General features: G+C 39.3%; 1 protein-coding gene across 2 annotated transcripts in view; it reads left to right on the plus strand.

Annotated features, from left to right (window-relative positions):
• Window positions 1-22,010, plus strand: part of DLGAP1 (DLG associated protein 1) — a 368,869-nt gene that overhangs the window by 277,857 nt on the left and 69,002 nt on the right. For both annotated transcript variants that reach the window (XM_088524110.1, XM_088524111.1), the window contains 2 exons: window positions 2,095-2,272; window positions 4,385-4,625. In XM_088524110.1, coding sequence (XP_088380236.1) covers window positions 2,095-2,272; window positions 4,385-4,625 — 419 coding nt within the window. The remainder of the gene's footprint in view (window positions 1-2,094; window positions 2,273-4,384; window positions 4,626-22,010) is intronic.

A 22,010-nucleotide genomic window follows, 5' to 3' on the forward strand; every position in this document is an offset into this window, starting at 1 on the left:
ATCTAGTAATTAATATAAATTTACCTATTTTTATTAGGCTGATGCCTGTAATTATCAGCCAAAGGATGCAGTATTGTGGATATGGCCTAGGTTTTATTACTGCATTATAACATTTACCAGTAGACCCAATTGCTGAACTACTTAGGTGTAGGATTACACAGTGGAGTTGTCCTCCTAAAGTACATCGAGGGTTACCAAAATTGTGCATGCCACCAGGAAATCACTCATCTCGTTATCATCATGAGCAACCTGAACACAAAATACCTGCAAATACTTGAGGAATTAGACATAAAATGTATTCTGTTGTTTCAGGTCAGCCATGTATGTATTTATAAGTACTAAGGGACCAAGATCAGCTCTGTAATTAGAATACAGATTTTGTTCCACATGCCTGCAAACATCCATGTGAGATATGCTTTTCAGAATGGAGAATTTAGTTCTTGTTATATTTGGTTGATATTTGTAATACTTGGAGAATAGTGAAGATATTTCAATACTCATATTGAAGAACCGCCTTTGTAATACTTCTGTACTAAGCAATCATTTTGGAAAAAAAAAAAAAAAAAGAACTAATCGTCTTGTGAAAAAAGCATGGTGTGAATCACTTTTTTGTCTCTTGTGAGCCAGACTGACTCTGACTTTCTAGGATGATTAGTTTGTGGAGATACTACTTTTCTGGTGCTTTTGGAGGAGAGAACATCTCACAGCAATGTGGAGGGTTGTATCAAGGTGTAGTAATCTTTGCTCGCTAACTGTAAGCACATTTGGCAAAAAAAAACCACTCTGTACAAATCATGTATTTGCATGGTTTTCTTGTTTCCAGTTACTTGGCAGTCTCATCTGCCATTGGTTTGGATGAGGGGTAATGGGTGTAAGTTGAAACATAGGAAGTTTAATCTCCATGTAAGGAAGAACTTCTTTACTGTGAGGGTGACAGAGCCCTGGGACAGGCTACCCAGGGAGGCTGTGGAGTCTCCTTCTCTGGAGATCTTCCAAACCCACTTGGATGCCACCCTGTGCCACGTGCTCTAGATGTCCCTGCTGGGGCAGGGGGTTTGGTCTAGATGATCTCTAGAGGTCCCTTCCAACCTTAACGATTCTGTGATTCTGTGAAAAAGTAAAGGTAGAGAAACACAACTGCGTTTTTAAACTTCTAATTTGACATCAAGTTGTGTAATGCTACTTACCACATTTCTCACAAATACCATAATCACTTTTTGACAACAATTGTCTGCATTTTAGCAACTTGGAGCTTCTGACAGTATTAAAATAAAAAATAATAATAATAATAATTTCAAACCTAACCAGGTGTCCCAAGTTCTTGAAATATTTTCCAGGGTTAAGTTGTGCTGTGAGCACATTTTGTTTATTATGCCTACCTTTCTTCACCCATACATCCTTGAAAGCTCCGTAAGAAGAAGCCCATATATCATAGTATCACACTCATAGTGCTACTGTGATCAGCATCAGGTTTTCTCAGAGAGAAGCACCTTTGGAAATAGAGCCCCTGCAATTCTTATAAACTGTATTTCAAGAAGTGGATGTTGAGTGGATGTGTTTAGGATAACCCCGTCCATCTTACTGTCAGGGTTTTCTTTTTTTATCCCATCTCCCAGCTTGTTTTTATGACTGCTGTGTGCAACTCCATGAGGACACAGCGCTTTCTTCAACTGCAGTCACCTCAGTGGCTCATGTGAAGTCATTTCCATGTAACTAACTCCTTCAAAACTTGCACATAGCACCCTGCTTGCTTGGGCTGGAAGCCGCCAGTGGAAGTGGAGTGTAAAAATCTGCAGTGCTTACACTGTAAATAAATACAATGGAGGTAATTTGCCATTCTGTTTAGGCACAGTTTACAATTAAAAAAAAAAAATCCTTCCCTCAGCCTTTCCAAATAAACCCTCCAAAGAAAATGGTAGGGTAATCCAAGTAAAAAAACTGGACTGGCAGTATTCTTGATTTATACATGTAGGAGGATTGTTTCAGTACGGGTTCAAGTCTTCTCCCACAGAAACACATCTGGTTATGCTCACTCATAGCTACGCCCTTTGGATTTGAATTTTTTCTTTTTTTTTTTTTTTTTTGTATCCGCAGGATATCCAGCGAACACTCACCAAAGCTTCAGATCCGGAGCCACAGCTACTTGCGGGCAGTGAGTGAAGTCTCCATCAACAGGAGTCTGGACAGCCTGGACCCTGCTGGACTGCTGACGTCCCCCAAATTTCGCTCCCGGAACGAGAGCTACATGAGGGCCATGAGCACCATTAGTCAGGTGGGTGACGCGCGCACATTGGATGTATGTGTGACATGAAGAAGGAGACGCTTGGTTTTTGCTTAAAATGGAATCAGGCCATGATATATAACATGTTTTCAACAGAATTGTTTTCACACAGCTTCACGATTGTGTGAGATGTGATAATGCCATGGTCTGCCCTTTACAAATGGATGAGCGGCACAGCATGCAACATCTGAAGGAGCAGTCTGATTTCTTTTTCAAAGACAGGTGCTCAGCAGTATCTTTAAGTAGGGTCCTTTAAGGTTTTATACTTAGTATCTGAAGTTTGTAGATGCCTATGAAGCAATTAAAATTTGTTTTAAGTTCAGAAGCAGAGTGTGATGCTAGGAGAAAATGAACAAAGTCTGTGATATTTTGTATTTCGTGTTTTTATTAGTATTTTATGAAAATTTTTAAAGATCTCTTTATCCTATGGTATATTCTTAACTCTGTGCACCGCTGAACTTTTCACCTGTGTAGTACAAAGATGGCAATATATGCATTAAGTACAAAGGTCTGCATTGTTTACCTAACACTTTTAAACTTCAATAAAAATAGAAGCCAGCTTTAATTCAGATGAGGAATTTTAGCATCACAAAATAACCTACCTCAATCCTTGCACAAAACATTTTTTTTTAAGATCAAGCTGATCAGGGACAGATCTGGACAGGGAGGCAGACACACAACCTCAAATGCAAAGTGTCACCACTCCAGGTGGACAGATGATGGCAGAGATGAAGCTTTGGCCAGTAGCTCATCTACCAAATCCTGCAGCTGCAGTTCTTAGGTCTGTCTAGCTCCCTGGTATGATTTTTTGGCTTGTTTATTGTGGATCATTCAGATAAATCATACGGAGAAACAAAAGTCATTCCATTAGTTCGGAAGTGTAGCAGGAAAGGTTTGTGGTGCAGAATATTCACACTTTTAAGTCTCTGAGTTGCCAAAGGAGAGTGAGGCATTAGTGGTGCCAGGATTTCAGCAATAGCGATAAGTATATCCAAATATATTACAGAGTGGAACATTTTGCATAGGATATGGTCTGTTGCTATAGAAAGTAGGTTATGGTGTATCTGGGTGGAAACAGCACTAAAATGCGAGTCTCAGGTGCAACTGTATGAGATTCAGGTTATGTTACTTAGTTTACTGGGCATCTATCACTTAGACCAAGCTATCTGCCAAAGACAGACCCTTATTTGCCAATGTGGTAAGTATGTTGTTCTTGTTATTTTTTGTTTGTTTGTTTTTAATATTAACTGAGAACTGAGAGAGATATTTATTTGGAGATATGCCTATCCTCTGCCACTGCAGGATTGCTCCTTATTGATACACCATTCACTGCTTTTCCATGCTGCTTGAGCACCGTCTACCTTTTTACACTTCATTTTCAGATATGCATCCAGCATAGTGTTTTTCTTACTGAAATCCAACCTGGAATAGATATTTTAATGTCTTCTTCTCCCATTATAGCAGAGTTTCATCTCCTGCTGGTACCTTAGCATTTTGCATGCCAGAAAAAATAACAAAACCCTCCTACGATGGTTTCTGGGTGCATGTTTCCTGTTGTGCTAACCGTTATGCTTTAATGCCAAGCTCAGGGCTCAAGTCTGAGTTCAGGACCATGGGCATCCGTTACCACATAAGCAGAGCACCTGGAAGCAGCTTCCAGGTTTGTCAGCACAGCCAGATGTTTTTGAATGTTCTTTATCTTGGGTGGCTGTGAGTCTTTGTCACCACCTAGTGTCTGCTCATCAAAGGGTCTAAGGATTCCCATGTTTCTCAACAGGAGTTAGCCAGGACGTGGTTACTAGAACATTTCCCCCCTGTAGCAGAGGTGGGTCAGTTACCTGAGGCCTTTCAGCTGTGCGTTAGCACTTCCACACATGAGCTTTCTAGCCCCGGTTTTACCCCTGCCATTGACCATAAATTGCACTGTGCACCCAAGGGTCAAGGCAACCACTTTTGTTTTCCTTCCCAAAGAGTGTGTTATTTTATTTTTCATCATTACATTCATAACAGCCTGAGATTGGACCCCTGCTATTGCTTCTGAGTGCTAATACAGGGCAGGCCGCTCTATGGGATGTGCTGAACCCACCTGTCCTTTGCCTGCAGGTGAGCGAGATGGAGGTGAATGGTCAGTTTGAGTCCGTTTGCGAGTCAGTGTTCAGCGAACTGGAGTCTCAGGCCGTGGAGGCCCTGGATCTGCCAATGCCCGGCTGCTTCCGCATGCGGAGCCACAGCTATGTGAGAGCCATCGAGAAGGGCTGTTCACAGGACGACGAGTGCATATCACTGCGCTCCTCATCTCCCCCACGAACAACCACGACTGTGAGGACCATCCAGAGCAGCACCGGTGAGTAAGAAAAAGGGAAACCTGGGAAGTGGCAGGAGGAGGTTACCCTTTGGTGCAGCTCCATCACTCAGCTCTTCTCCATCACACACCAGGCCCATAAGAGGGTCTGTGCTTCTTAAACATAGCAAGGTCAACTCAGTGAAGTGCTTATTTATTTGGGAATGTGATAACCAAGAGGGAAAAAAAAAAAAAAAAAAAGAAGAAGCTTGTTCAGACCAGACATGTATCTCTATCACTGCAGGAGACCCCTGGTTGCCTTAGCAGCCGTGCCACCCCACACAGCAGAGAAGGGGGCTGGATGGATGGGCTGGTGTCGATCAAGGCACACGCCCAAGCTAAGGTAGCTGTGATGCCTCCTGTACTCAACCAGCTCACTTGAGGCCAGGCACTCATGGAAGAGAAGCCAGAGGTTGTATCTGCTCTCACTGCAGAGAGTCATGGTTTAGCAGGGCTGGAAGCATATCTGAACTTTTTGCAGCAGAGGAAGGTCCTTTTCAGGGTGCATCTTTGGGAACTGCTCCAGTCTGTCCTTTCAAAAACTTGAGAGTTATTGAATGTGTTGATGGATGGCTCAGAGATGACTGCAGCACTCCAGGGTGCATCTTGGAGAGGGGAAGGAAGGAGGGAGAAGGTCTGCAGGTCAAAACATGTTCACATCCCTCTGTTACTCCTGCTGTGCTTCAAACTATTTAAGCCTTGCGAGAGAGAGGATTGAGTCTAAATATATATGACTTACAAACCATCTTTTGAATCTCGTCTTTTGATATTTGAGGCTGTTTTTTTTTAAAAGAAAAAAAAATCTTTTGCTCTTGGAAGTGAATTATAGATACTGTGACCAAAATTAAGGCTTAAGGGGAGCAACATGCAAGTCAGAAACTAAAATCCAAATCTGTCTTTTCGCATGTTCATGGAAGCGTATCACATTCGCATACTGTCTTCTGTGAGGAAAGGAGGAAGGGCCTCTTCTTCTGATTTCTCTGCATCCATTCCACTGCTTTACACAAGCCTCATTTACTGCTCACGCTACTACAAATATTTCACTATAACTACCTTCTCCTTTTCCAGGTTCTCTAAATTCTGTTTTCTGTTTCTGTTCTGAATTTTTGCCTCCTAAGTTTGTATGTTCATATTTGTATATGTTTGTGTGTTCTCTCTCAGGTGCAGTTGTCTGTACATCGTAAGGTACCTACCTCTCACTCCGGTCTCTTATAAAACCTCTTGTCAATTGGCTTATTTCATCAAAAGACATTATCAGTCTTTTTACCAGCATTGTTCTGCTTAATTCTTGTTTTTTTTTCCTAATAGCAATAAGTATAAATATTGATAGTTGGAAATACCTTGGCAGTATATCACAAACATCAGAGCATCTTTAACAAATACTGTGGTGAAATTCTCATTTAAGTCACTAACCATTAAGAATCAGTATTCGTGTGACAAACTTTCTGCTGTAAAAATAGCTCTTGTGTGCATACAGGGCTTGTATTGTACCACAAAGACTGGATTTACATAAGATGCTTATTATTTATCATATGGTATTTTAACTTGTTCAAATATGTTGTGAGACAAATTCTGAAGAATAGTTTTTGGGGAGTTTTCAGCCTGTGTTTGCCTTCATTACATCACCTTGGACATCTGAGTGTTTTTTTTAGTTCTTTTGACAATGGCTTTGTTAATACTTTTTCTTCATGAAAAAAAGAACTGTAATGCTTAATCAGAGAAAAATATCTATATTTTAATTATGGTCATGTCAGAAGATGTTTCTGTCACTTAGAAAAATGATGTGTCTGTTTGGAGATGATGGTGTGTGAGTGGAAAAGGGTGGCTATATCTATCAGCCCAAAACACTTGCAAGTCCATAAGAAAAAAGACCTTTCACAGTTGACTTGTTCATGCTCCTTTTTTTGTAGTACAATCACAAACAGCGTCCTGATCTCTTCTCTGAGAAGCCGGCTTTATTAAAAAATCATATGAACAAGGCCATGTTATTGAAAATGCAGCCCAGTAGGTATGCCCGAGCAGTCAGGTTACTGCTTCCGTTGTCAGCCCTTGACATTCCTGAGAGAAATGATTTGCAGTTTCCTCTTTCTGGACATCTGTACAAGCATTTAAAGATTGCTGCAGTTACCTATTTTCTCTTCTGTTAATAGGCATTTTAATCAATTACATTTCTCACTTTTTTATATGTATATATATATATATATACTTCTGAGGATTCCTCCCTTGTGTTGGCAATATTCTAGACAACTTGTCTCGCTTGCTCTCTGATTTATATACTGTTGTCTGCTGAGTGGGGCTTAGTACTGAACTATTTCCATCCAAAAGCATCTATATCCACTACTTGGTGGCTGCCTGTGGCTGGCTCGTAGAAGAGAAGCAATAACACAACAAGCATTTTTGATGGTATCTATTAGTATAGGCCTCCATAAAATGGGGAATGGGACAATAACAAGACAGGCATGAAGAAAGGAAAAAGATACTTCACACCTATCTCCACTTACATGATGTTTCAAGTGTTTGCGGGGCAGACATAATGTGCAGTTATGATCTAAATTACGTATTTTAACATCCCCAAACTAGAGTGCTCTCGTCCTGTCCCCAAAACACCTCTGCCTGTTCTGCCAAGGAAAATTCCTTTCAGCAGTAACACCAGCCATTTCCTCAGTGACCTGACTTTTTATTCACTAACACACAAAGCTGAGATGATACATTAATGGCCTAGAAACCCAGGCAAACACCAACTTGATTGTAATGGAAAAGAAAAGAAAGAGATATCCCTATCCTCCAGACTCATGATTATTTTTCTGGAACAATGACCCACAGTTTTCCAGGGAGTCTAGATAAAAGTATGAGCAAGTACTCTGCACAGAACTGCTCATCTCTACCTGTCATTGCGACCTCCAGTTTTAATTTCTTTTTGCCACATAGCATCAGAGGTTTAGTCATGAAACTAGGAATGTGTCTCTACCAAAGAAGCTGTTACTTCTCAAGGACAAACTAAATCAAATTGTAAGTAGAGGAAAAGTACAGTAGTTGTAGCATCAAGCTCAGCAGAGTTAATAGCAGAGTTAATAATGCATAGCTATGGAAAAGAACTGAGCTGGTAGAGGTAAATATTATCACTAGTGGTGGAAATCGTGCTTTTCATGGATAACACTGTATTAAGCATCATATGAACAGGTCTGGCAGTGACCATCTATTGAGTTTTAAACTATGAATTGCGATAGGTATAATGGTGGTATAAGTGTTGCAGGGACCTTAGTGAGGTTATGTTACAATATAATGATTATTAGGTTAGCAAAAAAATCTGTGTGTTCATACTGATTTAACTTAACAGAGATTGGAGGAGAGCAGATAAGGGATGGGGGTACAAAGATTTATCATCTAAGATTTTGACATTTTAGACCCAAATCACAAAGGGAAAAAGTCAAAATCTCATAAATATTCATGAACTAGTCATGAACTAATGTTTAATATGAAACATTTCAGTTATTTGGGAATGTTTTATTTGACATGTTTATTTGACATGACATGGCATTTGACATGTTTTGTTCTTTTATTCATTTTATTCATTTAAATAAATTATTGTTTAATAGCAAAAGTCATTTCAAGTAGGCAAGCTGAACTTTCATTTTGAAAGTTTCACTGAGCCTTTTCATTCTTCTGCTCTTGTTGATGCGAGTTGATGATTTTTTTTTTCAGTGAAGCATGAGAATCCATAAAAGGCCTAAGCTTTTGGAGGAAGCTAGCCAAGCACAGAATTTTTTTTATTGTAAGGATGTGTTGTTTTTCACTAAAGTTTCTTTTTTTTTCCTAAATAACTTGAAGTTGCAAAAGCTGGAAAGATTTCTGCATATACCTTAGTATTTGTTCACGAAGGGAAGAAGCAGCCTGGGTTTCCGCATGGATCATAGCCACGGAGGCAGCCAGCCCCCAGCCCCACAGGGCTGTTTCCACCCACAGCCGAGTGCTGAAATGCTGCCATATGCTGTGCACCACTGTCTGCACTAAAAATCACCGTCCGTGTCATTCAGCCTCTTCAGAGGAATGTAATGAGGTGTGAGCTCTCACACAGCCTGATCCCAGGTTATTTGCAAATGCAGCGATTCTGACCAAAACTTTCAGCTAGTAGGTAGTCACTAAATAGGTTACATTTTAAGAAGTTAAAATCTTCAAATGACTTCCTTATACTAAATGAAGATAGTAATTAAGAAACAATGGAATTTTAAAGCAGTGTAAAGACCATCTTTATCCCACACGGCCTGTGTCTGACTTGCACAGTGCAGGTCATGCTGCTAAACCTTGCTCGTGCAGCCTTCACCTTCCTTTGCAAAAACACAAACAAATGTTATAACAGTTAGGGTGTAAGCGTGGATGCAAAGACATAGTTGAGATTGCATATGTTTAATTTTAAAATCTTATCTGTGTAACTGAGCTCAAGAAGCAAAATCAGCACTTACGAGTGCTGCACTAGTTTGAAGTATTTTCTCAAGATCTAACTACGTAAACAGAAATATCAAAAGGATCTGCAGTGGTGCCATCTGGTGATTCTCAGTAATATTACACTTCTAATCAAAAGCAAACCGAACAAAAATCTCAAGCAAACCATACTGTATAGCCAGCAGGTTAGGAAGGGAGTGTGAGTTATGTTAATTATGGTACTTTTGGAAAAGCTGCTTTTCCTCCATTCTTTGGCTTATCTGACAAAGAGGAGTCAGGTGTTTTATGGGAAATCTCTAAGGAGCTGCCTAGCCAGTAAGAAAAAAAGAAGAAAAAAAAAAGCAAACGACATCAAAAATAGACTTGTGCCTGGCAGAATTCAAAAATAAAATGAAAGCATGCAGAGGAACCTGTTACGGACTGTGTGCCAGCTGTTTCCAAGTTTTCTTGGATTCCTCAGAGCTGTCATTTCAAAGACTGTTGTGTCAATAAAGGAACAAGTACTTAGGATTTGAAGTTTGATTTCCAGTGGAAGCCAGGAGTCATGGTTGGAGAGGTTTCTGCATCTGTACTGAACGTAAAGAATTCTGAAGAAAGTTAACTAAGTTAAGGCCATCATGCAAATATTCAACATTGATGCAGATGTTCAATCTTAAAATAGATATGAAGAGTGTTAAAAACTATTTGACAAGGAATTTACATGGTTCATTTCCTCTGTTTCCTTGAGTAATCGTGAAAATATATTCTGCTTTTGGACTTACTACCAAATAGCTTAAACCAGCACTTTAAAAATGTTTTTCTTTACTAATGAGAAGCTGACCTTGAAGGGGAAAACTGTTTCTAATTTCAGAGGCATCCGACTGTAGCTAGAGGAAGTTTCATCTTCTCTGCCCCAGAAGTCAGTTTTATGAATTTTAAGCTCTGTATAGCAAACATGTATGTCTAGGACACTTGTTGAGGTTTTTAATGAGAGAAACAGAACAGAGCTCTTGCTGGAACATTTCTAACTGCCTTACAGCAGTCAGTCGTAACGCAGGTACTCATGGACATGGCTGCGATCGATAGAGTTGCCTGAGATGGAACGTGAGATGTGAGAAGAGTGGGCCAGCTATACCCAAACCTTTGACAGGTTGCACTGGGTCAGTTTATGTGTCAGTTTAAATAGTTTGGTGCTAGTTTTTCTCGGAGAGAGAATGCCTGAGGCATTCAGCTAGAACTGGGTCATTTTGGTTTCTTTGTAAGTCCACTACCCTGTCAGCACTTAGGGAAAATGCTCAGTCTTTGTAATTTCACCTAAGGTCTGAGGTGACATGATGGACTTCAGGAAAGCTCACAACTTCCTAATGAGAAAAAGTGAGAGAAGGAATTTGCAGAGTATGTCCTATCTGCCATTATTTCCACCTCTGGGATAAAATAAAGCTAAGCTTTATGGAGTTATGGATGGTAAAATGAGAAAGATTTTAATCATTTAAACTATAATCTTAAAATGTCTTGAAGAATGTGTTAGTCTTATTTTCCAGGCATTTCCAGAGGCACAGAACAGTTCTTCTATTTTGCCTAGTGAACACTTACTTGTGCAGTTGGCTTCTCCAGTTGTCCAATGATTTGTCTAGGTGAGGCTTTGAATATTTCCTAATCTGAAAACTCAAGTATCTCCAGGCATCCTCTTCCAGAGCTTAACTACTCTGTTTGAGGAAACATTTTCTTACATTTAAGTGAAGTTTCCCATATGCATCTTGTGCCTGTTATCTCTTGTCCTTTCTCTGTGCATGTCTACCAAGACACCTCTCAGTCACCTCTGTAACCAGCCAACAGGGAGCAAAAAACAGAGATAACATCCCCCTTAGCCCTCTCTTCTTCAAGCCCAACAAATGTCAGTCTCTCCATATGTGCATATGCTCTGACTCTCTCAATGTCCATGTCTGCCTTGTACTCAAAAGCCCCAAGCTGGACACACACTCCAGATGAGGTCTCACCAGCACTGAGTAGAAGAATCACAGCCCTCAAACTGCTGGCTCTGCTAATACCGCAGCAGGAGCCCTAGGTTTGGGTGTAGGGTATGCTTTTATTTCAGACTGGGCACGTGTGTTCTCAGGTACACTGGTATCTGGAGATTGGTTTTGGTGTGTGGAGAGGCCAGTTAGATGGAAACCTCCTGCACTGTGTGCTGCACGAACACGAGGAGTGACTCTGGTCCCAGGTCTTGCACGCTCCTGCTAGCAGTGTGCTCCTGCTTTGCATTGCTCCCCTGTTGCAGCCATACGCATATGAATATAGTGAAGCACCTGGATGTTTGAAGCCTGGCCTAGGAAAAATGCCACTTGATTTACCATAACAAACATACCAAAGGGTATAACAAGCAAAATAGTAATTTGAAGTTTGTTATGTTGGCTGAGTATTCTTGCATACCTGAAGTTTCATTAGCAGAGAATCGCTGTTTTTTAAACAAACATAAAACCTCAGCATTTTTTTTTTCCACAAAGCAAGAAGCAGTGTTTAAATTATCTATCCTTTCTGCTCGTTGCTACAAGGCATGTCTCCTCTGCACTGCGAAGCTCAGCTTGCCTCACAGGTTTACCTCAAGTAGCGTGCTGGTTTTAGTGCAGGTTTCAGAGCAGCTTAGCTCATAGCCTAACAAACTATCTTAGGTGAAGGGCCTTGCTGAGGTGGCCTCATGGCTTGTGGTTCCAGCAATAGCTTTAACTTTCCTGTCTCGCATATCTACGTTTCTGGGGACAATATTTTCCAACTTGAAAGCAGAAGTAGACAGCACCTTTGGAATAGGAATGAGATTACATCGCAGGGATTTCCTGCTTATGCCACTTTATAATGGCACACTGATGTGTAAAATCTGGAGCAGAATGTGAAATAAATCCACAGTCCACTTCCACTTACGGTGTGAGTTGTGGGAGGACAGGAGGGCCTTTATCCAAAAGGTTCTTCTCAGCGACTGGCGATTGCTCTGAAAGAGCAGAACTCTGAGCATTAGGAATACATTCTCCCTTAGTTGAGATACCAATGACAAGGGAAGGGCAAATTATTCAATTTTCACTTTACAGAGAAATCCACCTGAATCCTTTCTTTGTTCTGTCTTATTTCCAATGCAGTGTTTCTGTGGTGGTGGTGACAGAAATGAACTGAATCCGTAAGCTGAAGACATGCTCCAGTTTATATAACACAGTCACATTCTCAGTAATAATTCCCACCATTTTCCCAAAATAGCCTAATATTATGGTTGCTTTAACTGCAATTGCCTTTTGGGAAACCACTTTTTCTGAGTAGAAAGAAGCTTAATTTGAAATCCATGAGTGCTTAAAAATAATTCAGGTCTTTCTAGTATGTGCTACTGTCCAGCCTTCAGCATCATGTTGCCACTTATCTGCAGTAAGTTTCACTTAATCGCCTCTCATAATTCCAAACCTGATTTTTTTTTGTTGCCCTTAGATAATAATTACAGAGCTCTCTCAAGCCATAGTATGTACTTAGAACTTACAGATGAGCTGTTCGGACATGGTGGGCTTTTTAAGTGACTGGGTGGTTTGATTTTTTAAGAAATTATGTAAGAATTTTTAATAAGTGAATTTAATGAGTACAGCTCTTCAGGGCCTCTCCTGCACTGCAGCATCTCATTTGGAGCCATTATACCTCTTCATGTCAGTAATTCCCTTTTCAGAGCTTATATATAATGTATTAGGTATGGATTCAGTAAATAATTACATATTTTATGCTTGCTAAGTATGTTTTTATGCAACACTAACAGTAATTGGCTCTTTGAAGCTATGGTGCGTGTATTATTAGCAACTTTTTGAAACACATACTGCCTCTTTACTGATAGCCTTACTAAAGGCTTTCCTTTAGATAAACCTAAAGGAAAGGTGGCAGAAAAGAAATCTGTACGTTAAATAAAAAAGTGCAGAAGGTCCGAAGTATGCAGAGAAATACAATTTACTCTTTTTATTTCTTGTGATTACGCAGATGTTATTAAAATTATTATTAAAAAACTCAATAACAAAGCACAATACAACTCTAATACAGGCATCTGGAAAATACCTAGTAGAATCTTGCAAAGAGGAAAAGTCTAGCTGCCATTAGAGTCTAGTACTATTTTTTATCAAAGGCACACTGTAGGCAGATGCTGGGAGTCCGTTCTAATGCTGCAACCTTTGTCTGGCCTCTGGAGGGGAGAAATGAATGTTTTGGTGTTTGGATATTGCTTTCCCTAACTGAAGTTGGCTTTGGTTGGATGGGAGAGCACTGAATTGCATCCCACTTAAAATGCAGTAAGTCATCTAGGCAAAACAGTTCCGAACGGCTCTGATCAGGGATGTGAGCTAAGCTATCAGAGGAGAAAAATTAAATAACATCACGGAGCCTTCTGCTCTGACAGATCTCTTGTTTGCTTTGTTGCAAAAGATACCTACTTTTTGCATCAATATAATCAAGAAAATCGTGCTCTGAGAATCATTCCTTCTGCTGTAATGCTTTTTTTTTTTCCAAATAAAATCTATGTTTAGCTAAAGTAATGTGTAGATCTCTATCCCTCTGGGAAGGTTTAGATGAAAGCCAGAATATTGTAATAGTATAACAAAGTAAAGCTGGCAGACTTCTTGTTTAAACAAGTCTGAATATTTCTGTTTTGAAATTCCTTGCTCTCTCGATTTCTTTAAACTCTGTTAGCATAGTGTGTTACCCATAACTTTGGTAACAGTCAGATTAAATGGTGTACATCTGCAGAGGATGTGGGAGAAGCCATCGTCTTAGTAGATCATAAAACAAGCTATATATAAAATCAAACCTGCCAGAAATTATTAGCATTAATCTGACTGCCTAAAAGAACTTGAGAAAATCTGCAGCTTTCCTCTTTGTGCGAAGTGTGATCTTCACCAAAGTGACAGAACTGGCAGACTCCTGGTGCAGCAGGAAAACAGAGAGAAAATAGTATGTAGGGGAGAAGGTATTAAAACAGAGATAGATGAGATGCATCAGGTTAGGACAAAGTGTAGTGATACTCAATTTAAATTGACATTAGCTCACATTAGCTACCTGTGGGCCTAACCCAGTTATCATCTATATTGACCCCTCTCAGTGTAAGTTGACATCTGCTTTAATATAGTGTGCTTTCATGGATTAGATTTGGCATTACAAACGAGAACACAATCTGATTTATCTTCCTAGTCTACCCTGTTCTTGATTTCAGATCAGTGCTACATCCTAAAAGCCTTTTCTGACTTTCATCAGTGTTTGCTGAGAATGTAAGTACACATTACTTAGAGAGAATTTGTACAATTTAGGTAATTGAGAAGGCTCACACTGGGTATGAAGACTGGTTTTATGTCCTGTGAACTCTGGTTGAGTAATGATTATAGGATGATGGGGTAGTAATCCTATGGATGTAAGGGGTGGGGTGGGTTTTTTTGGTTTAATAAAAAATAATAGCCCTCCCTGCAGATCTCAGGGGACTTACACCAAAGGAGAAGTCGTATGCCTAGAAATCAATAGGAGTCAAAGTAGTTTTTACTGTTAATATTCCCTTTTTCCTACATCAGCAGACCTTTTTTCACTGAAGGGTAACAAGTTTGATGGTTAAGAAAACCAGTGTTTGAAGAAGAACAAAGAAGAAACTAATTCCAAGTAGCAAAGTGGGTCCAGACTAGTTCTGTAAAACAGCAGTGTGCTCTCACTTCAAAAATTACTTGTTTCAGTAAAATGTAGAATCAGTAACACCTTTCCATGTGTGAAGAGACGATGGCAAAGATTAGATGCACAAAAGTTTTTACTTCATTTTTTTCCAAGAGGCTTTGTCTTCTTTTTATTCCTTCAACACAAATGGCCTGGTGTGGAGACTAGATGGAGATGGTGTGCTATGTAGTACATTTTATTGACGCTGTTTTAATCCACTAGTGTAGCCAGGTTTTAACACTACTTTTAGAATATTTTTGCTAGTTATGATGAGTCTCCTGTTCCCCTGCAGGCAGTGGATATGAGCAGTGTGAGATGGTCACCAAAGCAATGTCTTCCAGAATCTCTTTATAACTTTCAAAAGACTGGCATAACTAGTGAATGAAAAAATAATAAACATGACAGGTAAAGGTAGGCATAGGAAAGAAAACTTAAATAACTTTGGAAATGTGTGAGACTGAAGCAGCAAAGTGTTAGAATTTCAATAAGTTTGGTGAAAAGTAACTTGTTCGCTCGCTCATTTTCTCTTTCCCCAGTAGATACTTTTTAAAATATTTTAAGTGTACTATTACAGATTAGAGCAGTCTGTTACGCTGCAAAAGTAAGGCAGATTTTTTTAAGGATTTATTGCAAACTTTGCTAATTGAGGATGTTAATTGTACGAACCGCCAAGAGTCAGCGGCTGGCGTTGTAGAATCAGCTCGTAAAATCCATGTGTCTTGTGCCACAGAAACATCTGGCTCTTCTCTTTCACTGCAGGTGCCTTTACTACAGGAAAAGTCTGGGTCAGGGGTATGCATCTGTTAAAATCTAGTTTATGATATTTTAGAAGATACAAATGTAAGCAATTATAGTCCTTTTTTTCTGATGAGAACTTAAATCTTACAATCAGATTCTGGGAGATAATATAGAAACAACTTGTACAACATAATTTATGGATAATCTTCTAACTGATGACACAAAAGGACCACCCACCTGAGCAACAAACATGTCTCTATTTAAAGAGTTACTTCTATTTCTACTGCAGTCATGTGTGCTTCTCTCCAGCCGTCTGTGTTTTCTTCTCCACATCCCATGAGGTCTTGTACATGCGTGTTCTTAGCATCATTTGAAGAACCTGCAAGAAAGAACTTTTCTAGGTACTGCTGAAAATGAAAGAAAGTATTCTCCCAACTTCAGGCAGCTGCCTCTCTAGCATGCATGGAGGAGAGTTAAGGACTCCCTTAAAATGGCCTTCTGGCCAATGCCTATATGCAGAAGCATTTTTATCCCAAGCCAGAACTTGTGTGATTGCAGAAGATTGCTTATTGCTATCACTAATCTCTGAAAATATACAGTGTAGTTATCAGACCGTATCAGTGTAGTGTTTCTGGACACGTGACATTAATCATGAGTATATGATTAGACATATTCACATGATCTAGACATCCAGTTTCAAAGCCACTTTTCCTTTCCTTGCTTTCAGCATGATGTTTACTTCTTTGGGGCCTGAGGCAGTGTCTGCTTCTGATACTAAAGTGCATTGGCTGCACTGGCATCATCTGGCATCTTTTACATCTAAATTTTTCACCTGAAAAATCTATTATTGTTATTGGAGCATGACATTCCGCTTCTTAGGGGAGCAAAAGAAGCCAAGGGAAATTATTAATTCAAGTTGTCAGCAATATCCAGCTCATTCATATTGCTCTGGAAAAAAAAAATTTACTTGTAAAATAAAACTGGTGCATGTTTGCTTTTTGACAGTGCAGCAAGAAGTGAGTAAGGAAGGTTACATCCTTTCAGAAGGGTTGTTTCTAGAGATTTTGCAAGCTCCAGATGAGCATACATCTTTCTCAAAGTGTAGTAAATTACAGTGATCATTTTTCATGGCATGGAGGAAAGTGTTGCATTTCTGAAATTTACTTAAGTAGAAAGATGCTTCACCTTGCAAAAACGGCAATGTCAGCTAAATCATTGTGTAGGACAAGGCTTGGAAATGTTTTGTATGCTGCTAGTGTGCCAGTCACCCGCCAGTCACCTCTCCATTATTCACTTTAGCTGTTTTGCTGGTTGTTATCCATTTGTGTGCTTCAAATATGTCTCTGTAAAGAACTGTGAATTTCCTTCACTTTGATTCATCTTTACTGTCACTGCAGATTGCTGATCCTATCTCTACTGAATCCATATTTTAATACTTGGCTGATGTTACTGAAGGCAACCGCCATGTCTTCTCCTGGACTTGTATTTACGCTGTGGTTTCTCTGGCTCGCTCCCTGATGACTCTCCACAATCATCAAGCCCAAGCTGCTAGGCAGGTTTGGCAGAAGAGATTCGCTAATGAAGATTTGTTTGTGGACAAGCAGATAGCTCATTTGCTTAATAAAATCTGCTGTTTACTAAATCATATCTGATGACCTCCACGCATGTCAGTCACCTTACTTCTCCTAGGCCATCTATTCTGCTTTTCACAAGTAGCAGCTCTCCAACCATTGTATAATATTCTTTTTGAGGAAAATCACTGATGTAGCCAGACTTACTTTCATCACATAGGTTTTTATCTTTCATCTTTTTTTGCCAATGAAAAACTCAGGTGTCATTAGTTTGTCAACCGGCAACGTCTCCAGTAAATAGACAACATTCTTTGCCTTGTGCTAGCTGTATGGGATTCACATTTTCAGAGAAACTGAGGGACTATCATCCTATAATGCATAGCTATAATCTGAGAAAAATTCTAAAAGAAATGTTGCTAGTGTACCTGTATCTTACAGATATAAATTAGAACAGAAAAATCATTTGGCACAAAAGTGTACCAGATGTACTTTGCCCACAATTTATGGCCTTCAGAGAGACAGAGCTGTTATTGTGCCTTTAACCGAATTTCCCTCTTTCTACGGTCACCTTCGCTGGAATCATATCTGTTAAAGTTTGGCTAGAGTTTATGAAAGCTAAATGCCTTTTTATACAGTGTTATTGGTCTTCATCTTTCCCTGCTGTGAACCTATATTTTAACCAATCATAGCTACAGCTGTCATTATTTCCTTTAAAATTTGCCTATATGTTCATTTTGTCATTTCTTGCAGTTGCACCCCCATGATCAGCAGGGAGGGGAACTCTGTGCATACATAGTCAAATTTGCCATTGGACAAACAGGGTAACACCAGCAGACCAGTGTCATTTCTAGCTGAAAAAGTGGATGTGTTACTTCCGCGACAAGAAGTGAAAAAGAAAAGGGGAAGAGAAGCGAAGTGGTTCAGCTTTGCCAACTTAAAAATTTTCTCTCTTGGCCCCTTATAATAAATGAGATTTTTTCCCCTTATTTCTTTTTTTATGCTTTAATTAGTGATAATTTTAGCGTTTGGAATTACAATGAAACCATCTCAGCATATTAGATAGATGAGGCTCTTAGGGACATGGTTTAGCAGGCATGGTGGTGTTGGGTTTACGTTTGGGCTTGATGATCTTGAAGGTCTTTTCCAACCGTAATGATTCTGTGATATGTAGTATTGCAGCTAATTCAGCCACAAACTATAAAATCATGTTCGCAACACCTATTATAAAAGGAAGGTGAGATTAGCATATCAGACTGCATTTAAGGATGGAGCATTGCTAATCTAGAGACATACTCAATGCAATGTTTTTTCTTACCTTTTTATCATATATAATTATCTCTCAGACAAGCTTCATAGTTTCTTCTTTCATTTCCTTTTCCTTTGATTCTATTTCACTTAGCTAATTTGAATACTTGTCTAGCAGTTGCTGAATTTTATAGAGAAGTGCCCACCATGGAGCAGCTGATAAAGCTGCGCTGTTGGTTCCTCTGGTACCTAACTCAGCTGTTAATTCCTGCGCCCATCAGCAGTCTGAGCACATCACAGCTTCACTGGGGCTGAGTGTTTCACTGCACTTAATGACACTGAAGGTAAACCCCCTTGCCCCCGTTATTTTAGGCTTCATAGCCTATTTTCTATTTGTGCTAAAGAGTCATTCATTCCTTCTCAGTACTGTTATTTCAGCTTATTACTTTTGTCTCCTGTTTTGATATATATTCTTGAATTGAGTAGCACTGAAAAGACTGTTTTTGAAGTAATGAGCTTCCTGCCTAAAATGATGCACACAAGCAGAGAAGTGCTGTTCTCTGATAAACTTCAGGAATCTGATCCACAGTGATGTGATTGCTATTGCTGATAGGCAGCAGTGTGGCGTTTCAGGTCATGCTGGACGTAAACCAAAGCAGAGAAGTTGGTTTACAAATACATTGCTTGAGATTTAGAGGCCGCGTCTGTTTTTCTTACCATAGGAACTTCATTTTGCACAGACGAGATCAAACAAGTAGATGATGCGAGTGTGTTGTTTCTTACCACTTAAGGAATTTAACAGCAGAATAATAGCTAATTCATCATCCTGCATATAATTATGGCAAATTCTGCTGAGGGGATCAGTTTTCTCTTGTCTCCGTTTTCTCTTTATCTAATCATATTCAGCAGGAAGCTTTGCCACTGATCTGACTGTCTCAATTCCACATAATGATTGTTCTTTTACGATAATCTCTTTTTGAACAAGTTGTTACAAATACACTAAAATTACAATATATTTTGTTCTTTCAACTTGTAGATTTAAAACATGTTAAGAAACTTAAAACAGGAAAATAAGGTCAGCTTTTCATTCAGATGCATGGACTGTGTAGCACAGGGTCAATCTTTTAATAACTGCATATGAATGTGCTGATTTATCTCATTTGATTGCCTTCAGGGAGCCCTTGTTTCATTAATAGGCCAAAAATATCCATAAGAATCTAATCCAGCACAGATACAAAACTGTTAACTAGGTTTAAACTAAATACAACTGCTTTTTAAAAAAAATCTAGGTCAATATTAACAGCTGTAGTATGAATTAAGCATAGTTCTGATGACTTGAAAAGTTATGAGCTAATTCCTTTTTTTTTTTTTTTTTTTTTTTTTTGGCTATTTATATATTCTGGCTGAAATGTTAAAATTTCTTACTGAAGGCAGTACTGTTCAACAGGTGAAGCGAATTTTGCCCAGCAATAAAGACATGCCAGATTATTGTCCAACGATACCACATGGAATGCTATTGGTTTCTATCTTTTAAAATTAAACAACTAAGGATATCCAGATCATATACCAGATCATCCAGGTGCATTTACTTATAGGTCCTTTATAGTCTGGACACTTCACAAACTTATGATGTATGATTGAGTGAAGTTGATCTGGGTATAAACTGCAAAACAGCATGAACCTCATTGCTGTGTCCTTTATCTTCCATTTTCTGGGAGTCAAGGAACTGCCGTGATACCATCATTCCCCTCACAAAACATTTAGAAACATTTTCTTGCAACATTTAGAAAAACAGAAAGACATGCTTGGAAAGTAATGGGTGCCATGCACTGCTGAAAACGTAGCAGAGGCCGTTGTCTCCTGCACCTGCTGCTTCGAAAGAGGCTGACATCTGATCCTGGAAACATTATATAAAATCATGGGTTTGATTTAGAAGGCTAAAAAAGTATTTCAGCAGTTGGTTTGCTTTATTTGAAGATGCCCATTCTATTGAAAAGTTCTGAGTTTTTTTATGGATTTTCCTCTTTTCATTATTTATGTCAATAAATGCCATTGTTTCTGTTACTAATTTATGGTACAAATTGTGTCCAGGCATAAAGTTCCAGTCTGAATTCCCATTCCCCTAAAATATGCATACTTGTGGTTTTGGCAAAGGATCATTTCAAACTGAAAATAAATAAATGAAAGCTCTCTTGGAGGTAAATGCAAATCTGGAGCACAGTTTTCCAAAAGACCAGTGGCTGAAATGAGGCCAGGGTGCTTCCTCCTCCAGCATGACTGTTCTTTGCCAGCACTAGCATTGCATTCAGCCAAGTGGTTCTAGTGCTCTTTGACCTTTATGTTGTCTCAGGTGGGGATAATTTTTGCTGGACTTAAATACAACTGCTTTCAGTTATGTTGGAACAAATCAAGTAACACACAGCAAATAGCTGATGTTTAGCTGATCTTGATTCTAGAGACCCTTCCTTAATGGGTGAATGTCTGGTGAATTTTGTAGCTTGCTGATAAAAAGAAGTACACAAACATTTGCTGTCTTCCACTGTTGTCTTTAAAGAAGAGTTTGACTGGAATGGGAATATATGGAATTAATAACAGGAAGATGATTGAGAAGCCACAATGGCACAGTAGTAAGCCTGGCACTAAGTTAAGAGGAATTTGTCAGGATGATTGGCAAATGGAGAAAACTGAGAACACAGAAGGAAAAGTGTTAAACTAGGATCTCTCAGAGAACCCACCATCATCATAGAAGGATCCTGCTGTGACCTTGAGCTGTATGACAGGACCTCAAGTCTGTTGATTTTTGAAGTAGATCGGCCTCAACTTTGTCCCTACTGTGAGTTTCACAAAAGACCCAGAGTGTCAAAACAGGGACGACAATGGAGGAATGGTTGTTGGAACAGGAGAGCATGCCTGAGATTATAGGGAAAGAGAGAATGGAGAATGTTAGAAATGAGGACAGACTGGAAGAAGGGGAAGGGAGAGGTGCACGCCTGGTGAGGAGCCAGGTAGGGGATCCTGAGGTCTCATTCTTCTACATCAATAAATACCTCAAGAAAATGTCTTACCCTCATGCCACAGATATATCTGGAGCATGGCAGAATGCTCCTGCTGCCCCTGTTGCTTCAAACAGCAGAGTGAGGTGGACTTCTGTCTTGTTAATGAAATCTGTGATTTCCAACATAAAATTTTACAATGGGAATATCTCATTTACTTTTTTTTTCCCCACATTGCTTTTTTATAAACACAGGAAATAATACACTCTAAATTACTTTAAAAGAGTATGATTAATGTTCTCAAGTCACGCATTCATTAGGTTGAAAATCCTAGACTCAAAATTACATGCATAGCCTTATTTTGTCTCCACTGTGCACATACTTTGTGTCTCAGTCCTTAATTATGAGATCTCATAACCATATTTTCCAGAGGATATTTTCCTGCCTCATTTAGGAAACAAAGTGAAATGTGCTAGAAGATAATCAGGGTTGTCCGGGGATAAGAATTAAAGGAAGCTGTTATCTGGTGAGCCCAAGGTTCATTTGCTGCAGATGTCAGAAGGTGTACAGTAAATGAGACTGAGAAACTACAGTGATAAAAAGGATGGTCTCATAGGTAAGTGCATGGGATGCTGAAGACTAGGATTCTCTCCTTGTTTACAACACAAAACTCCTATGTGATCCTACACGAGACATTTTAAGATTTTTTCTTTTTCCACAGA

Source organism: Tinamus guttatus, unplaced genomic scaffold (genome assembly GCF_059628265.1).
Source record: "Tinamus guttatus ecotype Peru unplaced genomic scaffold, ASM5962826v1 Tinamus_guttatus_pri_ptg000203l, whole genome shotgun sequence".
Classification (NCBI taxonomy): Eukaryota; Metazoa; Chordata; class Aves; order Tinamiformes; family Tinamidae; genus Tinamus; species Tinamus guttatus.